The following is a 23270-nucleotide window of genomic DNA, read 5'->3' on the forward strand; positions in this document are numbered from 1 at the left end:
GTTGGACTATAACCATGTGTTGTGTGACTTCTTACACTTCCTTCCAGTTGGGAGCTCCCAAAAATCAATTAGAGTTGATTTATTTTAAGTGTACTATAACTATAACATTACAATTTAGTGGAAAGCAATATCCGAAACCAACTTTTTGACCTGAAATGGCAATGGTCTCTCGCTTGAAAAATAAACATGACATGAATTATCCGTTTTTTGCCAAAAGTGCTGATGTGCCCTGAAGGCTATTTTAACTGGAATTATACTTTAGGTTTGTGTTTTTTTTTCAAAATATCTTCACATGGAAAGTATTAGTCGGGGTGGAATAATTCTGTCTTTCTACCCAGTATCACAAAAATTGGAGCACTGAAGCATGTTGTTATTCACTGATGTGGCATGGTCTGCACAAGGACTGAATTATTGGGCCCACCCATGTTGCTCTGGGGAGGCACAAAGTGGAAAAAGCTGGAAGCAACTTTCTGTCAGAGATTTTTTTAAGTCTCCAATGCCTTTGGAACGGCTCAATATGTATTGCATTCAGCCTCACTTATTTGATGAATATGTACCATTTTAGATTTATTTCAAACCAGCTCCTTGCCTAATTTCTCTGCTTCAAGAAATGTGAGGCAGTTCAGTCCCTCGACATCTCAATGAATGCCTTTAATAACACTCCTTTCCAGATGGCAAACGTATCTTCCCAGCCAACTTCATTCCCTCTGACAGATCAATCTGCTGAGCCGTGTTGAGATTGGTACTGAGGATGTGTTTATCACTAGAAACAGGCACTAGATTGAATGAAAAATTTGAAATTGGACATTTTGGATTAATTTGCTGTATATCAGAATTTGACCCAATTGATACACTTTGGATTTGGATGTAGAGTTGCCTCTCCCCATCTTCTCAAAGAAGGTATTCACTGAGGGACAAGCAATGCCTCTGCACATGTGCCCACATCATTTTACCTATTGTCACAAGTTGTGTCACATGCCTGTTGTCTGTGAGTGGCAGCCACCTGTGATGGTCATAATAGGAACAAAGGTAATTTAAGAAAATTAGATTCTGGCTAATAATTGAACAGGGCATCCAATTCCTATTAGTGTAATATGTGTATCCCATTAATGTCCATATTTGTCTGTCTGGCCACTGGTAGTCTACTGGGGAGGGGACATATGACCCAGTGGTGTGTGTACAACCATTCATTCCCTTCAGCATGGGGGAAACCAGTCTATTAGATCAATTTCATTTATCCTAAGGAGTTCCAAGTCAAAAGGGCTAATTTTCCTGACTTTGCTCAAGGGGGACCTGATTGAGGTGTACAAAATTATGAGGGGCATAGATAGGGTAGATAGAAAGGAACTTTTCCCCTTAGTAGAGGGGTCAATAACCAGGGGGCATAGTTTAAAGGTAAGGGGCAGGAGGTTCAGAGGGGATTTGAGGAAAAACTTTTTCACCCAGAGGGTGGTTGGAATCTGGAACTCTCTGCCTGAAAGGGTGGTAGAGGCAGGAACCCTCACAACATTCAAGAAGCATTTAGATGAGCACTTGAAACGCCATAGCATACAAGGCTACGGACCAAGTGCTGGAAAATGGGATTAGAATAGATAGGGCTTGATGGCCGGCGCGGACATGATGGGCCGAAGGGCCTCTTTCTGTGCTGTATAACCCTATGACTCTATGCTCCCTCAGCCCGCCAGGTACACATATCGGAAATGCAGGCTGTGCATGATTCTCCAACCACTTAAATAATGCTTGAAAATTGCATGCTTTTTGTGCCTGAACTCCAGTACGTGTTCCCAGTAGGCCAGGCTTCTCACCAACAGCACAAAGTTAGAAAGTTGCGACTAAAGTCTCTCAACTGCAGATGTTCTTATCAATGCTCCTTAGCCCGACTGTTGTATTGCAGCAAACTCCCTTCAGCTAAGAAATGCCAGCGGGGATAAATTTCCAACATTGCTTTGCTGGCATTTAAACAAACGGTCAGAAAATCATGTGCCTGAGGTTCAGACCCTCCAAAGCTGAAACTGAATTAAAGGCCTCCCTTATCTGAAAGGACCCAATATAGAATGCACCGATATCTTAAAAGAAAGCATCTTATTTATCCTCATGCGCCACTCTTCAACTCCATTTCTTTCCAATGAAAATTTGGATGTTATATATTGTATATATCTGTTCCCTGTAAACTTTCATGCCAATAAAGCATCTGAATTGAATTGAATTGAATTGTAACTTTGTATGTGCAGAAATGGATTTTGATGAAAGCTGTTATATTACAGAATGAGGGAGTGATGGAATCCCAGATGTAATTTGATCAGGTCGAATACACTTTTGGAAATACTCTAAAGGAATTCTTCAAATATTCTCAGTTAGCGCACATCCTCGCTTCACAAAGTAGACCGCATCCCTGATCTTGAGCATTTTTCTAAGGAGAAATCCAATAACAGACAGAATGGACTGCCAGATTTATGGAAAAGCGTCCATGATTGCAGCTCGCACCATGTGGTTGGGCTGAGGTCGCTATTAGTGAAAAGGTCAGGTGTTGCCATTTCTGGGCCTCAATGGCAGGGCAACTCAAGAAGCAAGAAAAAAATCCGCACAGCTAAAAATGGACGTCACAGATGGGCATTTGTCTTGTACATGTTTTCTTTTTACCATGTTGCACTCCTTATCTGTTGCATCCATTTTCTGTGGTGATCTTGGTTCTGTAGGCCTTTTTCTGCGGCTGTTCCCTGGCAGTCTAGTAGAGGCTCCCCAACCAGATTTTGGATTCCCAACTGGGTTTGGGCCTTCTGAACTAACTTTTGCCTTGCCGAATACTGTAAAAAGAAAATCCAGACAGTTATCACAAGTGCAGTGCTGAGTGTCTTAAGGGTTAATCTAAATGCTTCTTCCTGTTTGATACTTTTCTGAAAGGCATTCAGTTGTATAAGATGTATGTATCAACTTTTCTTTTCCGCAGCCCCTCTTGTGGATTCTAGTCCAGGACACAGTGGCTCTGCCTTATTGATGCTGTTGTCTTTGGCCTTTGTTGGCCTAGCTGTTTTTGTAATTTACAAGTTTAAAAGGTAAGTATTGCTGCTTGACTGTATGTGGTACGCCAGTAAGTGCAGTTTTGTTTAAATAGATTATGTGAGGCAATTTGGAATACTACATTTCCAGCATGGCTTTGAAAAAGATAAGATTTCACAATATAATAATGTAATTAGCTGATTTACGATCTTATTGGACGGTAAGTGTACTAATCGCTACAACTAAAATACATAAGTGATAATATTTTTAAGAAAATTAATTGATGCTTCAGCTCGGTTGCTGAAGGGTTTGTAATGTAGACGTTACAATGCAGAAAAAATAATATTTATGAAAAAACGTGTTGAAATATGTTTTTCAATTAACACATTTTGTATTTTATTTTTCTGTGTTTTTTGGAGGTAAAGGGATGAAATTCCTCTTTTAATAAAGAGGAAAATGCCCATTTTTCTGTGTAACTGACGACCAAACGAAATTCACGGGAACACTTTGAAATCCGCGATTCGTTTGGTGAGTCGTTAATTACTGAGAAGCAAGTGTTTTCTTGATGTGTCCTGAAAAGAGGAATTTCATTCCCGTTAGATTTCTTTGGTTTAATAAATTGTGGGGTTGATTTTCACCTCTACCGCCTGGGTATAGAGCATAGAAAGGAAAATCTGCAGGAGAGGATCGTGCATCCCTTACAGAACCCGCCTGATATTCCTGCCACTGAAATTAATGGAAGGAAAATCAGACGGTTTTTGTTGCACGATCCTCTCTGCCAGATGTTTTCCTTTTGCATTCCGCCAGGGCGATGCTTCACACCCAGGTGCTAAAGACGAGCCTCAACCTTTTTGTGATGTGAAATCAGGTCAAATCACGTCGCCTGCGATTTAAAACAGTTATCACTGCCTGTTATAATAGGGGGCCTTGACCTCAGCTGAATATTCCAAAATATTGTCGCTTGCTTTTCTGTCACACCTGACCGGACTGACTTACTAACATTACCTCTAATCTAACCCCCTCCTCCACGTGACTGACTTGTGTCCCAAGCTGGCTTGTGTGACTGTCCAACTTTTTCTCCCAGCTCGTGCGGCAACGACCACCTCAACCTCCCATCTCCCTCATCAAACACACACCCAAGGGGGCAATGCTCTTGCAAGGGTGAGGAATTACCAACTTAGGGCTTAATATAATTATTCGAATAGAATTAAAAGATCTGGCAATTGCTTCCTATGGCCTCCGTCCTAATTATCTTGATTATAAATCAATGCAGGGAGTTGACTAAAGAAATTGCCCTATTCCTAATGTAAGGTAGCCTGTTATTGTCAATAGTAGTTAATGACTGAGTGCAGTAATGCAGCTCATAAACAGCGGTTGGCATATTCCAGAATCACTAATGCAGGAAGAGAGGGCGAGAGCAGATTCTCGCTGTTAATAATCATTAACGTGGCAGCACAGACGGTGAATACATTTGTGGTTCTTATTGTTTTGTACAGCGAGTGTTTCGAACTGCAGGAAGACCATTGGCATTCCATGGATTGGCTGGGTGCAGTGAATAGCGGAAGCGGGAGGGGGCAGGTCACCCCCCCCCCCCCCCCCGTAAGGAACCCACCCAATTTTCCTTCGGTTCATTTCAATAGCAGTCAAATTTGGCAGGTGTGAGTTCTGACCTGACTGACTTTCCGATATTAAATGCGCCCAGGCGATCCAATCTACCTGAGCGTGCAGACCTAAGGAAATCTCCCCGGCACCATTTTGAAAACTTCTCTCTCGGCACAATACAGTGGGGATCATTTTACCTTTTGGCGAGCGCGTACAAGAGGTGATGCAGGATCGACCACCAGTTACATAGCGTCGCCAACCCTGGTTGGACGTATTGCTGGAGGTCCCGCCATTGCTCACCCCGCTCCCGCCATTGCTCCCCCACCGCGTCCATCCTCACAGCGCACCGCCTTCCCACACCAATTGGGAAACGAGCAGTCTGTTCGTTACCGGATTGAATGATTCTTGACTCTCGAGACAAACAACCTCTTTTCCCCCCCAATCTCCAATATTTTTATAATAACTACAGTAAACTCTTGTTTAAATGGCACTTGATCATCCGGAATTCTTTAATAACCGGCAAAATAGATAACCGGTAATCTTGCCGAATCCATCCATTTTTCCGAATCCGAGTTTCCCGCGGTAGTCCGTGGTTTTTATTTTTGTTTGTGTTAAAAATTGCCTACCTCTCTTATCCGGAATTTTTCATCAACCGGCACCATCCTGGTCCTGTAGGTGCCGGATACGAAAGAGTTGACTGTCATTTGTTTGTAATGCCCCAATGATTTTTATCCCGGTTTTGCTCACACCAGCGTCCTGGAGATTTATTTTCAATTCCCGGAGACTCCGGGTCAATCCAGGAGAGTTGGCGACCCCTCGTTGCACATCTCTCCCGATTTTCCTTTCAGTTGGCCATCGAACACTGTGGGCAAACATTAAACTCCCCCCAGTGCGTGGCACATCCACGACTGCTGTATACTGTTCCTCACCTCACACGGGAAATGGCCAACTTCAAAATGATCGTTTTCACTCAGGAGTGCACAGGCTTTCTGTCTTTCTGGGACAGGTCGGCAGGTTCCCAGGGCTGGAGCTGACCCACAATCTACAGTTTAGACATCCCCGTTACAATGTCGATTGTGGAAAAACTGGCATGTATCTACTTTACCAAACAATCAAGGCCGCTAATGTCTAAACTTGCAGCTGGTTCTAATATTGCTAAGGCCAAGGCACATCCCACATCATACTGATACCTGGGATGGCAGGAATGACGTATGAGGAGAGATTGGGTCGATTAGGCTTATACTCACTAGAGTTTAGAAGAATGAGAGGGGATCTCATTGAAACTTATAAAATTCTAACAGGACTAGACAGACTAGATGCAGGAAGGATGTTCCCGATGGCGGGGGAGTCCAGAACCAGGGGTCACAGTCAAAGGATAAGGGGTAAGCCATTTAGGACTGAGATGAGGAGGAATTTCTTCACCCAGAGAGTAGTGAACCTGTGGAATTCTCTACCACACAAGGCAGTTGAGGCCAATTCATTAAATATATTCAAGAAGGAGATAGATATATTTCTTAAGGCTAAAGGGATCAAGGGATATGGGAAGAAAGCAGGGACAGGGTACTGAATTTGGATGATCAGCCATGATTTCATTGAATGGCGGAGCAGGCTCGAGGGGCCGAATGGCCTACTCCTGCTCCTATCTTCTATGTTTCTATAGAACCTTTACCTTCACAGCTTGGACCCAGTTTTACACCACTTCCTGTATAGGAGATTGGCAACACTTACACCACCCCCCAAATTACAATTAATATAGGTTGAAACAGCGCTGTGTTGTTAGTAGCTTGTTAGTATGTATGATGCTGTGTGTGGCTAGTAGTTTGTTAGTAGCTTGTTAGTATGTACGATGCTGTGTGTGGCTAGTAGCTTGTTAGTATGTATGATGCTGTGTAATGTTAGTAACTTGTTAATATGTACGATCCTGTGTTGTTAGTAGCTTGTTAGTAACTCCTTTGTCCACAATTTTAACAAAGGCATTAAGTTATTTATCTTAAACACTGCAATTGGAAGTCAGTATCTGCATCATCTAATATCTGTGCCCGTTAATGTTAAATTGTGCACTACCAGCTAACTGTGGACAGTGATTTTTTTTGTATGTTTTTTTAATGGAAGGAAGTCAAGCCAAATGCATTAAGGCATTCATTTCTAATATTGCACAACGCTGTTTCAACCCATTACATTTTTAATTGTGTTACATTTTTGCTTACGTTTAATGACCCAAGTAAAACATTGTTAAGATAGTGAAGAATTACAGTAAAATTTCAATGGCAGTGGAACTTTCTGGGTACAGATGTGAATGGACTCGCTGGGTACAGATGTGAAGGGACTCACTGGGTACAGATGTGAAGGGACTCGCTGGGTACAGATGTGAAGGGACTCGCTGGGTACAGATGTGAAGGGACTCGCTGGGTACAGATGTGAAGGGACTCACTGGGTACAGATGTGAAGGGACTCGCTGGGTACAGATATGAAGGGACTCGCTGGGTACAGATGTGAAGATGAAATGTCTAATGGCCTCACTCTAGCATCCAAAAATCCTGTAAGTAGTGTGATTACAACAGCCAGTGTTCAGAGACAATAATCTGTGACATTAAATGGCATTTTAGTTTATCTACAATTAAACTGCCCCTTTCTATAACACACTCAAATACGGCAATTTTTAACGTAACATGTCATTAACAGCTTCCTCATCAATAGAAGCATTTTTAAGTAACAATCTCATTTACATATTCAAATATACAAAGGCTCAGGGAGGAGTGACAAGGGCTCTACAGCTGAGGATTCAACGTGGCGACTTGATTTTCTTATTTTCCTTAATGAAAAAAATGAGCCATATATAAAATGAATTTGTAATTTAGCCCATTGCTGAAATATATACGTATATAGGTTTTTGTTTGCTCTTTTTATTTAATCTTTCCAGACCCAGGCGAACTTAAAAGAAACTCAATTCTTCCTCTTCGGTTCAGCCACCATATACAAATAGGACCTTCTGTTATCCCTCAGGAGAAAACCACCTGGAGACACTGACTCTGTGCTTTGGATGACCTCCCTTGTGTATCACATCTCATTCTTGACTGCATTCTCGGTTCCTTTTCCAGATCTCTGCTGTCTCCTGCATCAGGAAAAAGTTCAAATCACTGTTTCCTCAGTTTTGTGTTGGTTTTTCACCTCTGCGATGAATCTTTTTCCAATATGCCGTTTAATGGGATTTTGTTAAGGTATTGGGAAGGTTTCTTTGTGCTGTGTCATCAATGCCACCTTGGACTGGCCGGCACTAACGTATCCCAACGGTGAGGCAGACAGCGAAATGCCATTTTCGCAAGGCTAACGGGGCAACTGGGACAGCGACTCTTGGATATTTGCATTTAACCGCACATCCGCTCCTCGTCTGAAGTTGCTGTACCATTTACACAGAAATAACGGTGAGCGCCATTAGCCTCACCGTTATTTTGACTGGAAATTCTGGCCCATTACAGCCTGCCTCGCTCAGTTCCAGACTAACCAACCTCTGCTTGATGCCAGCTCCCAGTTTTCAAAGTCTGAACGGGAAGCTATTTATCCTCCCAACCGACTGAATACTTGTCGTTCTTGCTTTCCACTTTCTGAGGAGTGACTCCTGCTCAAAACTTAACACAAGGGCTCAATGCATTCCAATGTCAAAGCTGAATTCTTCTCGGTGGAGAACCCTAGGTTCGTGTTCTTTGCATAAGCCTCTCTCTACTCCTGGGTCAGCTCCCTCTACAACCACCACCCCCCCCCACACCATTGCTGGACAGGCAGAGACGTGAATGGTAGTTCGCAACATTTCTAGAAACAGCCCAACAAAAAGTATGCATCAAACAAGCCATGTTCCAGTTTAACCTGCACAAATGGGCGGGGTCTGTTATGTTCATAAATAAATAGACATTATCATTATGAACAGCTAGCTTAGAGCTAGTCACTTTATTCAGCCATGTGGACTAGTGTACAGGCATCCATCTTGACTACTGCCTTGTGGGTAGCCTAGTGCCTCGTGGGTAGCCTATTATTTAAACATACAGCTCCACCTAGTGTACCATTCTATAATGACATGTTACTGATCATTACATCCCCCTTTGAGGTTAAACAAAATCAATATCAAACAATATCAATCAATCATAACGACATAAACATCTTCACAACAGTCAATACATTTTCAATATAGTTTTCTTTGTATTCAAAGATTAAGTCTATCAGGCTTTTTTACTTCACATGTGGATCTTCTCAGCACAGGTAAGTCTGATGTGTTTTCATGAGATTGTTCTGGTGGTGACTGACAAGTCTCACATTCGCCTATCATGTTCTCAATATCCTTACTTATGCCAGGCCAATAAACAGTGTCCCTTGCTCTCCTTTTGCATTTTTCAATTCCGAGGCGTCCCTCATGAATCCTTTTGAGCATGTCTTCACGTAGAGCCTGTGGAATGACTATTCTGTTCAGTTTTAGTAATAGTCCACTTGCGACACTCAACTCTGACCTGATGTGAAAGTACTTTGGACAGGAACCTTTTGGCCAACCATGATGAATGTTCTCTATTACTGTTTGTAACACTATGGCCTAGAAATTCGGTGGGGTTAGCGCCCAATTAGAGGCGTTAGAGGGTCTTGCGCCGGAATTATAGCTGGTAACGAAATTGCGTTGGGCCCTACCATCGGCGTTAGCCGGTAGCGCTGCGCCGGCACCGATGACGTCATCGGTGTGCGCAGCGTCCCGGTTGCCGTGGTAACCCGGCCCCAAGCCCAAATTCAGTTGCGGCCGCCTCGCCCGTGGCAGCCGCAACCAACGATTGTTGAAAGGGATGTTACACACCTTTGCGCCGGCGCATAAAGGTGGAGCGGCGGCCGGCCGCTTTCCCGGCAGCCGCCTGCCCGCACCTCCCTCCCCGGACTCCTCCACCACCCCCCCGCGGCACTGATGTGTGTGGCCCGCGAGCCCGGCTCTTCCCCGAGGTGCCGGGCTCATTTGTTGGGCGAATCGACCGGCCAGCGGTCGGCTGCAGGCAGCTCCTCCTTAACAGAAGGAGGAGGCCTGCAGTACCCCAGCCTGCCGCACCGCCTTGGGTGCCGCAGCGGGGGATTAGCGCCTCAAAACTGCACTGAACGCCCATAGTGAGGCGCAAAAACCCTCCATTAGCGCCCGCCGCTGTCTGGGCCCGGGGCAACCGAATTTTCGGCGGGCGCAGCGGCATTAACGCCGGCGCAAAATTTCGGGCGCTAAAGCCCTGGCGGACCCACAACCGAATTTCTAGGCTTATATCTTTTACTGTTTCTTCTGCTATTTGCTTTGATTTTGTGTCTGACACGGGCAGCGCAGCAGTGACCATACTCACATGAACATCCACGTCTTCTTCAGTAGAGCTCACATGACTCATTGTGGGTGCTCGGGTTAGTGCATCTGCTAACACTATGTGTTTGCCTGGTGTGCAGATCAGTTCAAAGTCGTATCTTTGCAGCTTCATCATGAGTCGTTGAATCCTTGGAGACATCTCATTCAGATTTCTTTTTATGATGGCAACCAGTGGGCAGTGGTCTGTCTCAACTGTGAAGGTGGGAAGTCCATATATGTAGCCATGGAACTTTTCTAGTCCAACTACCAAGCCTAGACATTCCTTTTCAATCTGGGCGTATCGACACTCAGAATCAGTCATAGACCTGGAGGCATAGGCAACAGGCTTCCAATCTTCACCCTCTGCTTGTAGCAAGACCGCGCCTAGGCCATCTTTTGATGCATCCGTTGACACTTTGATTCTCTTTGTTGGGTCAAAGAAGGTGAGTACAGGTATGGTTGTCAGCACTGTTTTGAGGTTCATCCACTCTTGTTCATGTCTTTCTGTTCATGCGAACTCATTTGTTTTATGTAGCAGGTCTCGCAGACAGGCTGTCTTGGCTGACAAGTTAGGAATGAACTTTCCAATGAAGTTTACCATCCCCATGATGCGTAGCACTCCTTTTTTGTCAGTGGGTCGGGGCATGTTGAGTATGGCGTTTACTTTTTCCATATCTGGCTCTATCTCCTAGGAAAGTGACTTCCTGGACGCCAAACTGACACTTGGCTTTGTTGAGCTTCAGTCCATTCTGGCGTATGCTCTGTAGCGCTTTAGTCAGTCTCTCATTGTGTTCTTTCAGTGTGGAGCCCCAGATGATGATGTCATCAACATAGACCCGAACTCCTTCCAGACCTTCAATTATGTGTTCCATCACTCTATGAAAGATTTCAGATGCAGATACTATCCCGAAAGGCATTCTGAGGAAACAATACCTGCCAAATGGTGTGTTGAAGGTACAGTATTTGGTGCTCTCTTCATCCAGTTTTAGTTGCCAAAATCCTTGTGAGGCATCGAGCTTTGTAAAGTATCTGGCACCTGAAATTTCACTGGTGATTTCTTCTCACTTGAGAATCTGGTAGTGTTCACGTTTTATGTTTGCATTTAAGTCCTTTGGATCCATGCATATTCTTAGATCATTGTTCTTTTTCTTTACACATACCATGGAGTTAACCCAGTCTGTTGGCTCTTCGACTTTCCTGATGACTCCTAATGTGGTCATTCTGTCCAGTTCATTCTTGAGCCGGTCACGCAGGGGTGCTGGAACTCTCCGTGGAGCATGTACCACTGGCTGAGCATCCTCCTTTAGCTGGATCTTGTAAGTGAATGGTAGAACTACAAATCCTTTGAACACATCCTGGAAATTACTCACTACAGAATCCACTGAGTCATCTGGTCTGCTTATGGCACAGTTTATACGGTAGACTCTCTTGACCAGTTCTAAGTCCTCACAAGCTTTGTCACCTAGTAGTGAATCAAGTCCTTCAGCCACAACAGAAAACATGAGATGATGCACTTTGTCTTTGACTGTCACTTTAAGTCTGCATACACCTAAGCTATCTATTTTCTGTCCATTATAGTTCTTCAGTAGTACTGACTTTTTCTGTATTTTGGGCTTTTCGTTCATATTTTTTATGTCACTCATACTAATTAAGTTTGCTTTTGCCCCAGTGTCTAGTTTCAATGTAACTAATGCTCCATTTACCTGCAGTGACATCATCCATTTGTCCTATTTTACTGCATTAACTTCATGTTCAGCATTGTCCATTCCTGAGGGCTGCACATTTTCTGTATCCTTTTCGATATTGTCACATGACACCATTCCTACAAAAAATGTCTCACTTAAATCAGTGTCCTCAATCACATTGACTTGTTGCCCTTTCTTTGTTTTTACTTTTGAAAAGCATTGTCTGGCAAAGTGATTCTTTCCATTACATTTTGTGCACATTTTTTCAAACGTTGGGCATTGTCGTGACTGGTGTTTGTAACCACAGCGCTTACAATTAAAAATTCCATCCTCCGATTGCTTTGCATTTCTGTTCTGCCCACGTTTCTTCCCCTTGTAGGACACAGCACCGACAGCAGCACTATCACTTACTACAATCGCACCACTGTTAATTTCACTGAAAGTCTTCGCGTGCTTTTGAGCTAACTCACTGGCATGGCATATTTTCACAGCATCCTCCAATGTTAGTTCGGTTTCTCTCAACAAACGTTCCCTGACCTTTTTATCATGAATACCAAACACAATCTGGTCACGAATCATGGATGATTTCAGTTCAGAGAAATTACATGTCTGTGCTTTCAGTTTCAGATCGGTCACAAAGCTATCAAAAGTCTCATTTTGCTGCTGTGTCCGTGAACAGAACACGTACCTTTCATAGGTCTCATTCTTTTTGGGAGAACAATGTGCATCACACTTCTTTAGCACATCTTCTATTTTTTCTCTGTCCTCTTGATCAAATATAAATGCATTAAATACCTCTATTGCCTGCGGGCCTGCAACTGTGAGCAGCAACGCTATTTTCCTTGCGTCTGGCTTCATACCGAACCCGATGGCAGCAATGTAGAGTTCGAATTGTTGTTTGAAAGTCCGCCAATTGCAGTCGACATTCCCTGTGAGTTTCAAACCCTCCGGTGGCTTCAAATTCTCCATGTCGTGTTTCACAATATTCAGCAGATTTTACCACTCCTGGTACCATGTTATGTTCATAAATAAATAGACTTTATCATTATGAACAGCTAGCTTAGAGCTAGTCACTTTATTCAGCCATGTGGACTAGTGTACAGGCATCCATCTTGACTGCTGCCTTGTGGGTAGCCTAGTGCCTCGTGGGTAGCCTACTATTTAAACATACAGCTCCACCTAGTGTACCATTCTATAATGACATGTTACTGATCATTACAGGGTCCTCCAGAACCCACACAACATCCGTCAGTGTCTGACATTACTTTGTCCAGTCTGCAGGTTTGATAAGCATTCCAATGTTGTCTATCGCCAGCCCAGTCATGTGACTAAGTCTCTGACTGGAACTCAGACTAAACTTTTAACGGCTTGCAAACATTGAAGGAACTCAGCGAATCAGCATTCATCGCACAAGCCGCCAGCTTGTTCTGCTGGCCCATTATTCTCTTGGAAAAGAACCGCGCCTCCTGACATAAAATGGAAACATTGGCCGCGGTTTTCCCTACCTCAGCGGGTCCGTGGCGGGCGACGGCGGTGGCGGGTCCTGATCCCATTGCTGGCTCCAGCCCGCTCTAGAATGACTTTCCCCTGATTGGGCTTGTTAAGCCCCCCCTAGCGTGTTTCCCGGCCAATGAGAGGAAGTGGGTCTGGAAGTGGCTGAGTGAGTTGCAGTGAATGGTGAGACATAACGGCACCCCCCCACCCCGTAATGCTGATGAGTGTAAAAGGAATGTCTTGGGCATTGTAGGGGTGCTTTATGTTGTTGGTGTGGGGTGGTGCCAAACTGGCACATCATGTGGCAGCCAGGGTGTACAGCATCAAGTGAAGTAAATCTGGCTATGGTGAGGCCATCCCTGGCCTCCCAGGCAGCAATGTGCTCAGGTGCAGATGCCCTCTGTCCTGTGCAGCATCAGGTGATTGCGGAGAAGGTTGGTGTAGTTGTTGTTGCTGCTGGTGTGCCTGGTGCTGCTGGTGTTGGGGTTGATTGTGGTCAGATTCTGAGGACCAAGGTGAGAGTGTATAAACAGTACCCATGCTGGTGGAATAGATGGCAGGTGAACTTGAGATGACAGAAGCAATCTGTCAATGGTGAGAGAGGTTGTTCCAATAAGGTGACACTGGATAGAGAGTTTGCTCCAAACACTTGCCACCTGCATAAAGCTCAATCTGTCTTCCAAATGCAGTAAGCAACAGCTTCTGAGCTTGGAAAGTGAACAGCTGTGAGATGGGAGCTTTTATAGCACATTTCAAGCTGTCAAGTAATGAGATGATTCCATGGCCATTCAACTCCCACCCAGCTTAACAGACGTGATCCCCGAGCAGCGTGGACCCCGTTGGTGAGCTGGTAAATTCTAAAGTTGAGCTCATTGTTGTTAATCCTCTGTTAACAAGGTCATAATGACCTGAATTGCCTCCCCTGCCGCTGCCAGTCGGGTCTACTCAGCACTGACAGACCCGACATTTGGGAAAGGCGCATGGCGACGGGTTGACAGCGGGGTCTTACCCGCTGTCAAAAAAATACTTTTCCACCCGATCCGCCACCGATCGCACCCACTGACCACCCCCCCCTCGGAAAATCCCCCCCATCGTGTTCATTGATCTCAGAACTACTGGGAATGTGATTCACAGATTTGTAAATGCTGCCAGGTTACTGATTTTTGCTGGGTTTGCTACAAGTTGATGTTCCTGCCACTTGTATCTATATGAGAAGCCCCTTTGGTGTCCTTGATTTCCCCTGAGATCTGAATTTAGTTCTGAGCAAATTAATGTCAGAACCTTTTGAACCCAGGCCAAGTAGGAAAATAAAATCTGAAAATTCCTCTCCGACCCCCCTTCGGTGATGGAAATTAGTCCAAGAGACCACTCTGGACCTGATGAAGGTCAGACAGTCCCTGCCTCTTGTAGAAGGTGATCTCCACCCCAGCCAGAAACCGCTCCAGCTCTCGCTTAAAGGAACTCAGCGAATCAGCGTTCATCGCACGAGCTGGCAGCCTGTTCCGCTGGTCCACTATTCTCTGGGAAAAGAACCTAGCTCCGGCCTCACAAAAGGTTTACCAGGAAAAAAGTCAGCAGTCAATCTATTCATACAGTGACGACTTCTTGGGCCAATATGTAGAAGAATCCTCTTGTGGCTTTCTGCAAGGCAACTGACTGCAGCAAATTGAATGTGTTCGCTAAGTGTTCTTGTCTGGGTTCAACAGCATAGCTGTTTGCCACTGGTGTCTTCCAATCTGGCCTGAAGATATTGGTCCTCTGATGCCCATTGCCAGTTTTTGTACAGCTCTGGTCTATTCCTGTTTGTATGTGAAAGTTGAACAAATAAGGAACAATGTTAGTATACCTGTCTTGGGTGTGGCCTTTCTTATTCTTAAAATGAATCATAGAATGATACATCACAGAAGGAGTCCATTCGGCCCATCGTGTCTGTGACAGCTCTTTGGTAGTGCTATCCAATTAATCCCACTCCCCTGCTCTTTCCCCATAGCCCTGTAAATTTTTTCTCTTCAATTATTTATCCAATTCTCTTTTGAATGTTACTATTGAATCTGCTTCCACCACCCTTTCAGGCAGCGCATTCCAGATCACAACAACTCGCTGCGTAAAAAAATGTTTCTGCATGTCGTCGCTGGTTCTTTTGCCAATCACCTTCAGTCTGTGTCATCAGGTGACCAACCCTTCTGCCACTGGAAGCAGTTTCTCTTTATTTACTCTCATCAAAACCGTTCATGATTTTGAACACCTCTATCAAATCTCCTCTTAGCCTTCTCTGCTCTAAGGAAAACAACCCCAGCTTTTCCATTATCGCCACATAACTGAAGTCCCTCATCCCTGGTACCATTCAATAAATTTCCTCTGCACCCTCTCCAAGGCCTTGACATCCTTCCTAAAGTGTGGTGCCCAGAATTGAACACAATGTACCACATCCTCCATACGTTAAGCTCACTCCTGAACGAACCCTCTTCTCTCTTTCTAACATTACTTGCTCTTGGAGCTGTTTATTTTTTTACTGCATATGCATCCATGTTGCCCCATTACTTGGATATCAGCTCATCTGGCAAAAGTGAAGCCTTCTATCCGTCAAAGTCACTTGACCCAACTATGGTGAGGAATTCTTAAAGGGGCTCTGTCCTCAGGTGATTGTCTTTGGCTGTGCGATGACCGAAGTTCCTATTTGTAAGTGGAGGTTGAACATCATTAAACTAATGAGGAAGACCGTAGTCAAGGTAGGTAATCTAGCATTACTCTACGAGCACTAATCTTTTCTACCTAAAGCCACCTTGACATCATGCTCATTTACGCCCCAGTGTAATCCTAGCTAGAAGAACACTTTATAGGAGCATTTTGCCACTCGCTCACTAACAAGCTAACATACCCTCTAAAAACAGGCTAACGCATCCTTATCTAGACTCTACATTAAAACAAAAAACTTCTTCCGGTATATATTTTTTAATTGGCTGTCTGTCATTTTATACAGGAAGATACCAGGGATTAACGTTTATGCCCAGATGCACAATGAGAAGGAGCAGGAGATGATAAGTCCAGTCAGCCAAATTGAGGGCACCCCCAACATCACCCAAAGTGAATTAACCAGCCCTGCGGAATTCACTGATGATGAACTTGACACACAGAATTTAGGTAAATAAACTAAAATAACAATACATTCCACACAACACACACACACACACACACACACTCAGAGAAAAAATAACCCCAGCTCATTTTATAGGAATTAGTTTATTTTATATTCACTTCTCTCTCATTTTGCCACCCGCCCTTCCCCCATCAAACGTCCGCTGTGACTCAGTGATTCTGGTGTTAGGACTTAACTTCGGGCCTCCCGTTGACGACTCTACATAATCTGAGGCCCGGTGTATTTATAGAGCAGAGTTTTTTTGATCTGTCAAAGCAAAGGTGGTGTCAGACATGATTGAGCAGTTTTCCCCAATCTTCTCCCTCCCCTCCACCCTCCCCCGCCCCCATTTCACTGCCTCTTCACCTGAAGCTGTTAATTCATGTTGGGGCATAGGTTCTGATGGGTGCAGAGCTTTGGGCATTCTTTAGGTGGCAGCCTAGACAATTGAATGTCAGTGTGATGTTCAGCTGGTGATATGGAAGGCATCAGATCCCAGCCCAATCATGTTTACCACCCAGTGTCTGCACTAGCACGCACTTCCCAGAAGTCACTGAAGACGGGGTAACCAGGAGCGGGAACCCCAGCTGCCACCAAACCATCAGGTAACTCAACCCGCTGAGTGGATCGACCCTGGGATGATCCTGCTTTGGATGGTGCAGTAATATTGGACAGAATTGAGTTCAGTCATACAATAAATGTCACGCCTTCCATCCCGTTAGCTTGTTCCAGTAGTTCTACTAGTGCGGCTGGTCGAATTGTGAAATGGCCCATTAATGTGAGCTGCCACCACCTTTACCTAGAATGGAAACACTGCCCTACCAGTAGCCGGGACCTCGCAAAACAAGGATTCTTTGTTTATATGCAAGAACTTCCTGGTTACAATGAGGCCTCGACAACCTGTGGCTTCTGTGCATTTGCCGGATCCTTCGTCAGTTATTGGTGTCCGTCCTGAATTGGCGGATGTGTTGCCCAACCTGCAAAGAGGCGAGACTGTTTTTTTGCAAGGGGTGGGGGGGGGAGGATTCCACAGAGATACATCCCACGGCCTCCTAACAGCCTGACTGAAAACCGACTGAAACCAAAATGGCAGACTGAAGCATCAGGACTTGACTGTGACCGCTGGGATGTGTGACATTGCTACTGCCGCCACCCCTCTCCCTAAAGGAAGGACCAAAGTAGCCAGTCCGAGAGGCAATGTGCAGTGAACTCCTCATCTCGAATTTCAAAAGTTTTGGTTTTTTTTCTCAAAGTGAGGTTGAAAAGATTTTAAAAAAAATCAGGCCCAATTTTATTGGAACTTGTCGCAATCCTGACAAAGTCGAGCTCCGTTAAATGCCTTGAGTGACGCCCCTGTGGCAAACTGTCGTTTTTACTGCCTGCTTCGATGCGGAGCGAAAGCTGCAGGCAAATGAAATGTAAATGTGTCTTGCAGTGCTCTGAGCAGCCTTATCCACCATGTTGGAGGAACCGCCAGGGAGGAATGGCCATTACGTGCACCTGGTGAGTACAGGGCCCATCCCTCCCCCCCTCCCATATCTTTTACTTTATTTTGTAACGGCTGTTTTTTTAGAATGTGCGTTGTGTTGCTGTCAGGCTCTTGAGAGACAGAATTTTGTTTGAAGAATGACATTTGTTTTCTCTCACCATGTCCCACTAAAAAAATATACGTTGTTTTGTGGTTTCACGCTCATTGTCTTTTTGTGCGTGTGTGTGTTGGTGAAAAACTGTCTCCTTTTGCAACAAATGTTTCGAGGGAAACGATTGCCTGAGGCAAACAAGAGCAATGACCCGCCCTGCGTCGATTCAGCACTTTGTCCCCCTACCTCCCTTTAAAGTGCTGCAGCGCCGTTGCCAACAAAGGAATAGACGATTGTAAAAATGTTGCATATTTGTCCCATCATTGCAGTTCCAAACAATCTCATCTAACTTGGTTTGGTCGATGTGTATCGTGTGTATTTCTGAATTTTTCAATGTCCCCCTGTGCGCCCCCCCTCAAAAGGCCGTGGCTCAGTGGGTAGCACTCACGCCTCTGAGTCTGACGGTCATGGGTTCCAGCCTGACTCCAGAGACTTGAGCACAAAATCCCGGCTGCCACTCCCGGTGCAGTACTGAGGGAGCGCTGCACTGCCGGTGGTGCCGTCATATAGATGAGACGTTAAACCCAGGCCCCGCCTGACCTCAAGGGTGGATGTAAAAGATTTCATGGTACTATTTCGAAGAAGAGCAGGGGAGTTATCCTGGCCAGCATTTATCCCTCAACCAACATTACTGAAAGAGATTATCTGGTCATCGTCACATTGCTGTTTGTGGGACTTTGCTGTTTTAGCTGCCGTGTTTCCTACAAAAGTGCAAAACACTTCAAAAGTTGGTTGTAAAGTGCTTTGGGACATCCTGAGACCATGAAAGGTGCAATATAAATGCAAATTATTTCTTTCTTAAAAGTAAAAACTAAAATCAACTTCTGTGTTATGTGGGCGATTACCATGTTGTTGAAGTTCATTCTAAAGGTTTGTGCAGGACAGGATCAAAAAATCTGATAAATGAGGCCTGCTGGATATGTCCCATTCCCAGCCATTGCGGCTTCCGGTCTGGAAGTTCTCAGTGGTCAGAGGCACAGAACTAAAGAGAACGAAGAAGAACGGGATCAATTTTTGGAAGCGTTGTAAATGGCAAAGCCTGCTAACATTTCCTCGTTGTGTCACATAGATTGTTTTTTTTTGCTTTGTTTTGATTTTTCAATTCTGTTTCTGAAAGTCTTGAGTTCCATTTGTATTCCCAGAGGTCATCAGAATCTCAGTACCAAACAAGGCCATTTGACCCATCGTGCCAGTCAGTGTGGGTTCCTCCACTGGAGCTAACCACTTCCAATCCCCATTTTCTTGGTCTTTCCCTGTATTTTTCTTCAAAGATTTATCTAATTGGCCCTTAAAAGTTGTGATGGACTTGGCTTCAATAGCTACTTGTAGAAACAGTCCTATATCTTAAAATTGCTTCTAGCTCCCTATTTATACATTTGTGACAGTAACTTGCAGATATATAGCACCACTAAGGAAGGAAAACATCCAACAGTGCTTCACAGAGGCGTAGAGGGTAAAGTAGCTGCCAAAGCTTCTTCATTGGCGGATTTTAAGGAGGGCTTTATGGGATAAAAAGGAAGGAGAGAAGCAAAAGGGTTTAGCGAGGGAATTTCAGAGCAGAAGGCCTGGGTGGCTAAAGGCACGTCCACCAATGGTGGGGCAAAGGTAGGGAGGGGAACGCAAGAGGCCTTAGAAGGAGAATTGGACAGTTTTGGGGTGGGGTTGTAGCACTGGAGGAGGTTGTAGATAGGGAAGGGAGAGGCCATTCCATGAAGGAATTTAAACATAAGTAAGGCCATTTAAAATTTAGGGCTTTGGGGAGCCGGAGACAATGTTAGTCAGCGAGGGCAGGGACGGTGGACTGTAGAGTTTTGGATGTGAAGTTTCTGGAGGGTGAAGGACAGGAGGATGGCGAGGAGAGCATTGTAATTGTCAAGTTCGACGGTGATAAAGGTGTAGATGAGGGGTTCAGGAGCCAATGGGCTGAGGTACGGGTCGATACGGGATGTTATGGAGGTGGAAGAAGATCGTTTTTGTGATGGAGAAGATATGAAATTGAAAGTTCAGAAAGGGGTAAAAAAGAACACCTGAGGTTGTGAACAGTCTGGTTCAGCTTGAGATAGTGGCTGGGGCAGGGTCTAGAGTCAGTTGGGAGAATAAAAAGATTGTGAAGGGGGCCAAAGATGATGGCTTTGGTCTTCTCAATGTTCAGCTGGGGGGAAACTGGCATGGTGGCAGTGGAGAGGTGGTGGAGAGGTAGAGCTGGGTGTCATCAGTGTCTGAGGATGATGACGCTAAGAGGCAGTATGTGAATAAGGAAGAAGAGTGGGCTAAGGATAGTTCCTTGGGGGTCTCCTGAAGTGACGGTGCAGATTGTGGGAAGAGAAGCCATTGGTAGGAATGCTTTGGCTATTATCGGATAGGTAAGAGAGGAACCAAGCAAGGGCCATCCCCTTGAGCTGGACAAAGGTGTTAGAGGAGGATGCTGTAGTCGACAGTGTCAAAGGCTGCAAAGAGGCCCTGCTTGGGCCTCAGGCCTTTTCTAGGGCCTTACACCTTAACTCCCACTAGAGATACAGCAAGAGCTCATTGGATAGCCTGCAAATAGTGGCACACTGGCAGGGACCATCTACAAACCCTGATACCCTGCCTTGACTTCCAAAAGACAGTGTCAGCTTCCAAAGAAAAACATTGGGGGAGAAATTCGGTGGAGCCGCAAACGGGGCGCCAAGCTCGCCTGGGTGCCGGAATTAGCGCAGCAATCGGAGCAGTTGCGACCACCGGAAATTCCGCTTGAACGCCCCAAGAGGGACACAAGGCGAGGCTCGAGGCACTCCGCGTCCCTCTTAGGGCGCTGAAACTGAATATCGCAGCGCAACGTGCCGCAGCGCCACACGCTGCGGCACAGCGCGCTGCGGTACTGCAGTCCTTCCTCCTATTCTTAAGGGGGTGGGGCCTGCACCAGCGCGATCGGAGATTGCGAGTGTCGGCAAAAGAGCCCGGCACCGAGGAGAAGTGCCGGGCTCTCGGAAAACAGCCGGCACTGCCGCGGGGGGAGATCAGGAGGCCGGGGACGGAGGTGCTGGCAGGCGGCCGCCGAAAAAACGGCCGCCCCGCACCTCCACCTTAATTTGCGCCACTGCCGCCACAGGTAGGCCCAGTGAACCGGGCGCGATTTACGAACGGCGCTACAGAGGCGGGCGCTACCGAATATCGAGATCGGGGCAGTAGCGGGGCGCTGCGCACACCAATGACGTCATCGGTGGCGGCACAGTGCAATAGGCTAACGCCGCCATTAGCGCCCCAGCTAAATATCGCGGGAGGCGTGGCCAGTGGCGCTAAAGCCACTGAGTGCCCTCTTTAGGTGCTAACTGATGGCGCAGCCCACCGAATTTCTAGGCCATTGACTTTTTAAAAAATTTATTAGTGACAAAAATAATATACGAGTATGTCAACAAAGACGGAAAAATTTTAATCCTAGGTGTGGAAAATAATATAACAAGCTAGGGGTGGTTTTACCTTTTAGCCATTAAAATCAGCTAAATCACTATTTGTCTGGATCATTTAGTGTAGGATAAAAGTACGCCATGTTAGTGCCGTTGTATTACATTACTAACAGTGATAATCTGCAGTATTTATTGCAGTTCTGCATTCTCCACATTTGACTTTCATGAGTTGATTTGAAATTCTTTCCAAATCTGGACATAACTGCAGCAGGTTTGGGAAAAAAAAACACACTGCCCAGACACACTCATGACCACGTTTGTGAATTCAGAAATCTCTCGTCTGAATTGAGTATTTACCTCATTAAGTGACGCAGGAGAATCCATCCCCAATTTCTAAAGCCCTGCCGGTGGAAGTCAAAGTGACTGTAACAGTCAGTTCTTCTGCCCAAGGCTCCTTCTGGTCACCTTCAGAGGTTTTATGGGGCAACAGAATACATTGAATTGCATTGAGAAGGTGACACGTGGAGTTCGGAAAAGGAGGCTTACTAAAACCTCCACAAGTTACTATCCAAAAACAACTTTATGCCATTCATTACATTACAACATGGAAAACACTTCAAAAATACTTCAAATGGCTGTAAGGCACTTTGGGCATCCTGAGGTTGTGAAGGATGCTATATAAATCCAAGTTCTTTCTATCTTTTTCTATTCCCCGTGTCCCTGGAACAGTGGACCAGAATTTGAGTCCTCAAGGTGAAATGGTACTGGAAACATCGGGCCAGAAATTCGGGTCCCCATGGGTGAGTACGCGCTGTGTACTCACGCGTAGGGCCAACGAAAGTGCCAGTTTCGTGCATGCACTGCGCATGCGCTGGAAACCGGAACTTCTGTTCCCTTGAAGGAAGGGGTTCACAGGTCAAACGCGTGTGCCGGAGAGGCAGCGCATACACCTGGAACTTCCATTTTTTTTTACAGGTTTCTCCGGGAGGGTAAGTCTCTAGCAGCTGCATGTTTAAAAAGCAGTCGCAGGGCCTGCTTTTAACAAGGTAAGTGGTGAATTAAGTAAAATTAAAACATTTTTTCCACATGTTTATTATTTTTAAATACTTTAAAGAAAGGTAAGTTTATTTTTAGTCCTGTTAAAAACTGTAATTTATTTTTTTTAAATTTAAATTATTGTTTAAAATAGTTATTTTATGTAATTTATAGTTATTTTAAAAATATGTTTTTTAAAATTTATTTGAAGTTTTACTTAGGTTTTGGGGCCGATCTCTATTCATAGATTTGACAGGTCTTCCTGTCAAATCTATGAATAGAGATTCCCTGCTCCCCATGGCCCACGTGATCCCAGGGGACGCTGCGAACTAACTTCGCCGCTGGGATACGCGAGCACTGCGCGCCGGCAGCTGCAGGAGGCCCAGGATCGGAATCCCACGCGGCCCCACAGCTCAACGGCCGGCGCGCTATGTAAGTGCACAGTGTACTGCTTCTTCAATATGGAGGTTGTTACCAATGCAAATCATGAACTTGTGAAGGTGACTTCCAGTCTCCCTGGCTCAATATCTTTATTTTGTCGGTACTGCCATGACTGCAGGGGCAAGGGGGCCAAGGATGACTCCTCCCTAGAACGTGGTAGTTGCCTAAGGGTACAGCTGCTGACCACTCTGCACAACTCCAAGCCATCAAAGTAGCAGAGTTAGAATGAAACACAGCCAGACAAAAACTTTATTCAAATACTCTACCCACCAAGGATCAAGAGCTGTGTTATTTGAATCACACCAGAGCTGTTGGGATCGATGTAGTGAGCACGTCACTGGGTCTGTAAGATTTCTACTGTGTATTGCATGCTCCACAAGCTCGATATCTGGGAGGTAACAACAAGCAAAATCTGAAGAAAATACAAAAAGTTCAGGAGCCAACCTAGCGAATCCCTGACAATGTTCAGGGATAACCAGGACCAATCTCGGTCATGAATATATCACCTGA

The 23270-nt window shown here is 45.2% G+C and overlaps 1 protein-coding gene across 1 annotated transcript in view; it reads left to right on the forward strand.

Moving 5' to 3' along the window:
- Positions 1-16271, forward strand: part of LOC147113360 (VPS10 domain-containing receptor SorCS1-like) — a 1462440-nt gene extending 1446169 nt beyond the window's left edge. The window contains exons 25-26 of the mRNA XM_085996119.1: positions 2948-3053; positions 16103-16271. Coding sequence (XP_085852245.1) covers positions 2948-3053; positions 16103-16271 — 275 coding nt within the window. The remainder of the gene's footprint in view (positions 1-2947; positions 3054-16102) is intronic.
- The last annotated feature ends 6999 nt before the right edge of the window (positions 16272-23270 follow it).

This window comes from Somniosus microcephalus, chromosome 8 (genome assembly GCF_052327205.1).
Source record: "Somniosus microcephalus isolate GS21.2 chromosome 8, FLI_Smic_1.0, whole genome shotgun sequence".
In the NCBI taxonomy this organism is placed as follows: domain Eukaryota; kingdom Metazoa; phylum Chordata; class Chondrichthyes; order Squaliformes; family Somniosidae; genus Somniosus; species Somniosus microcephalus.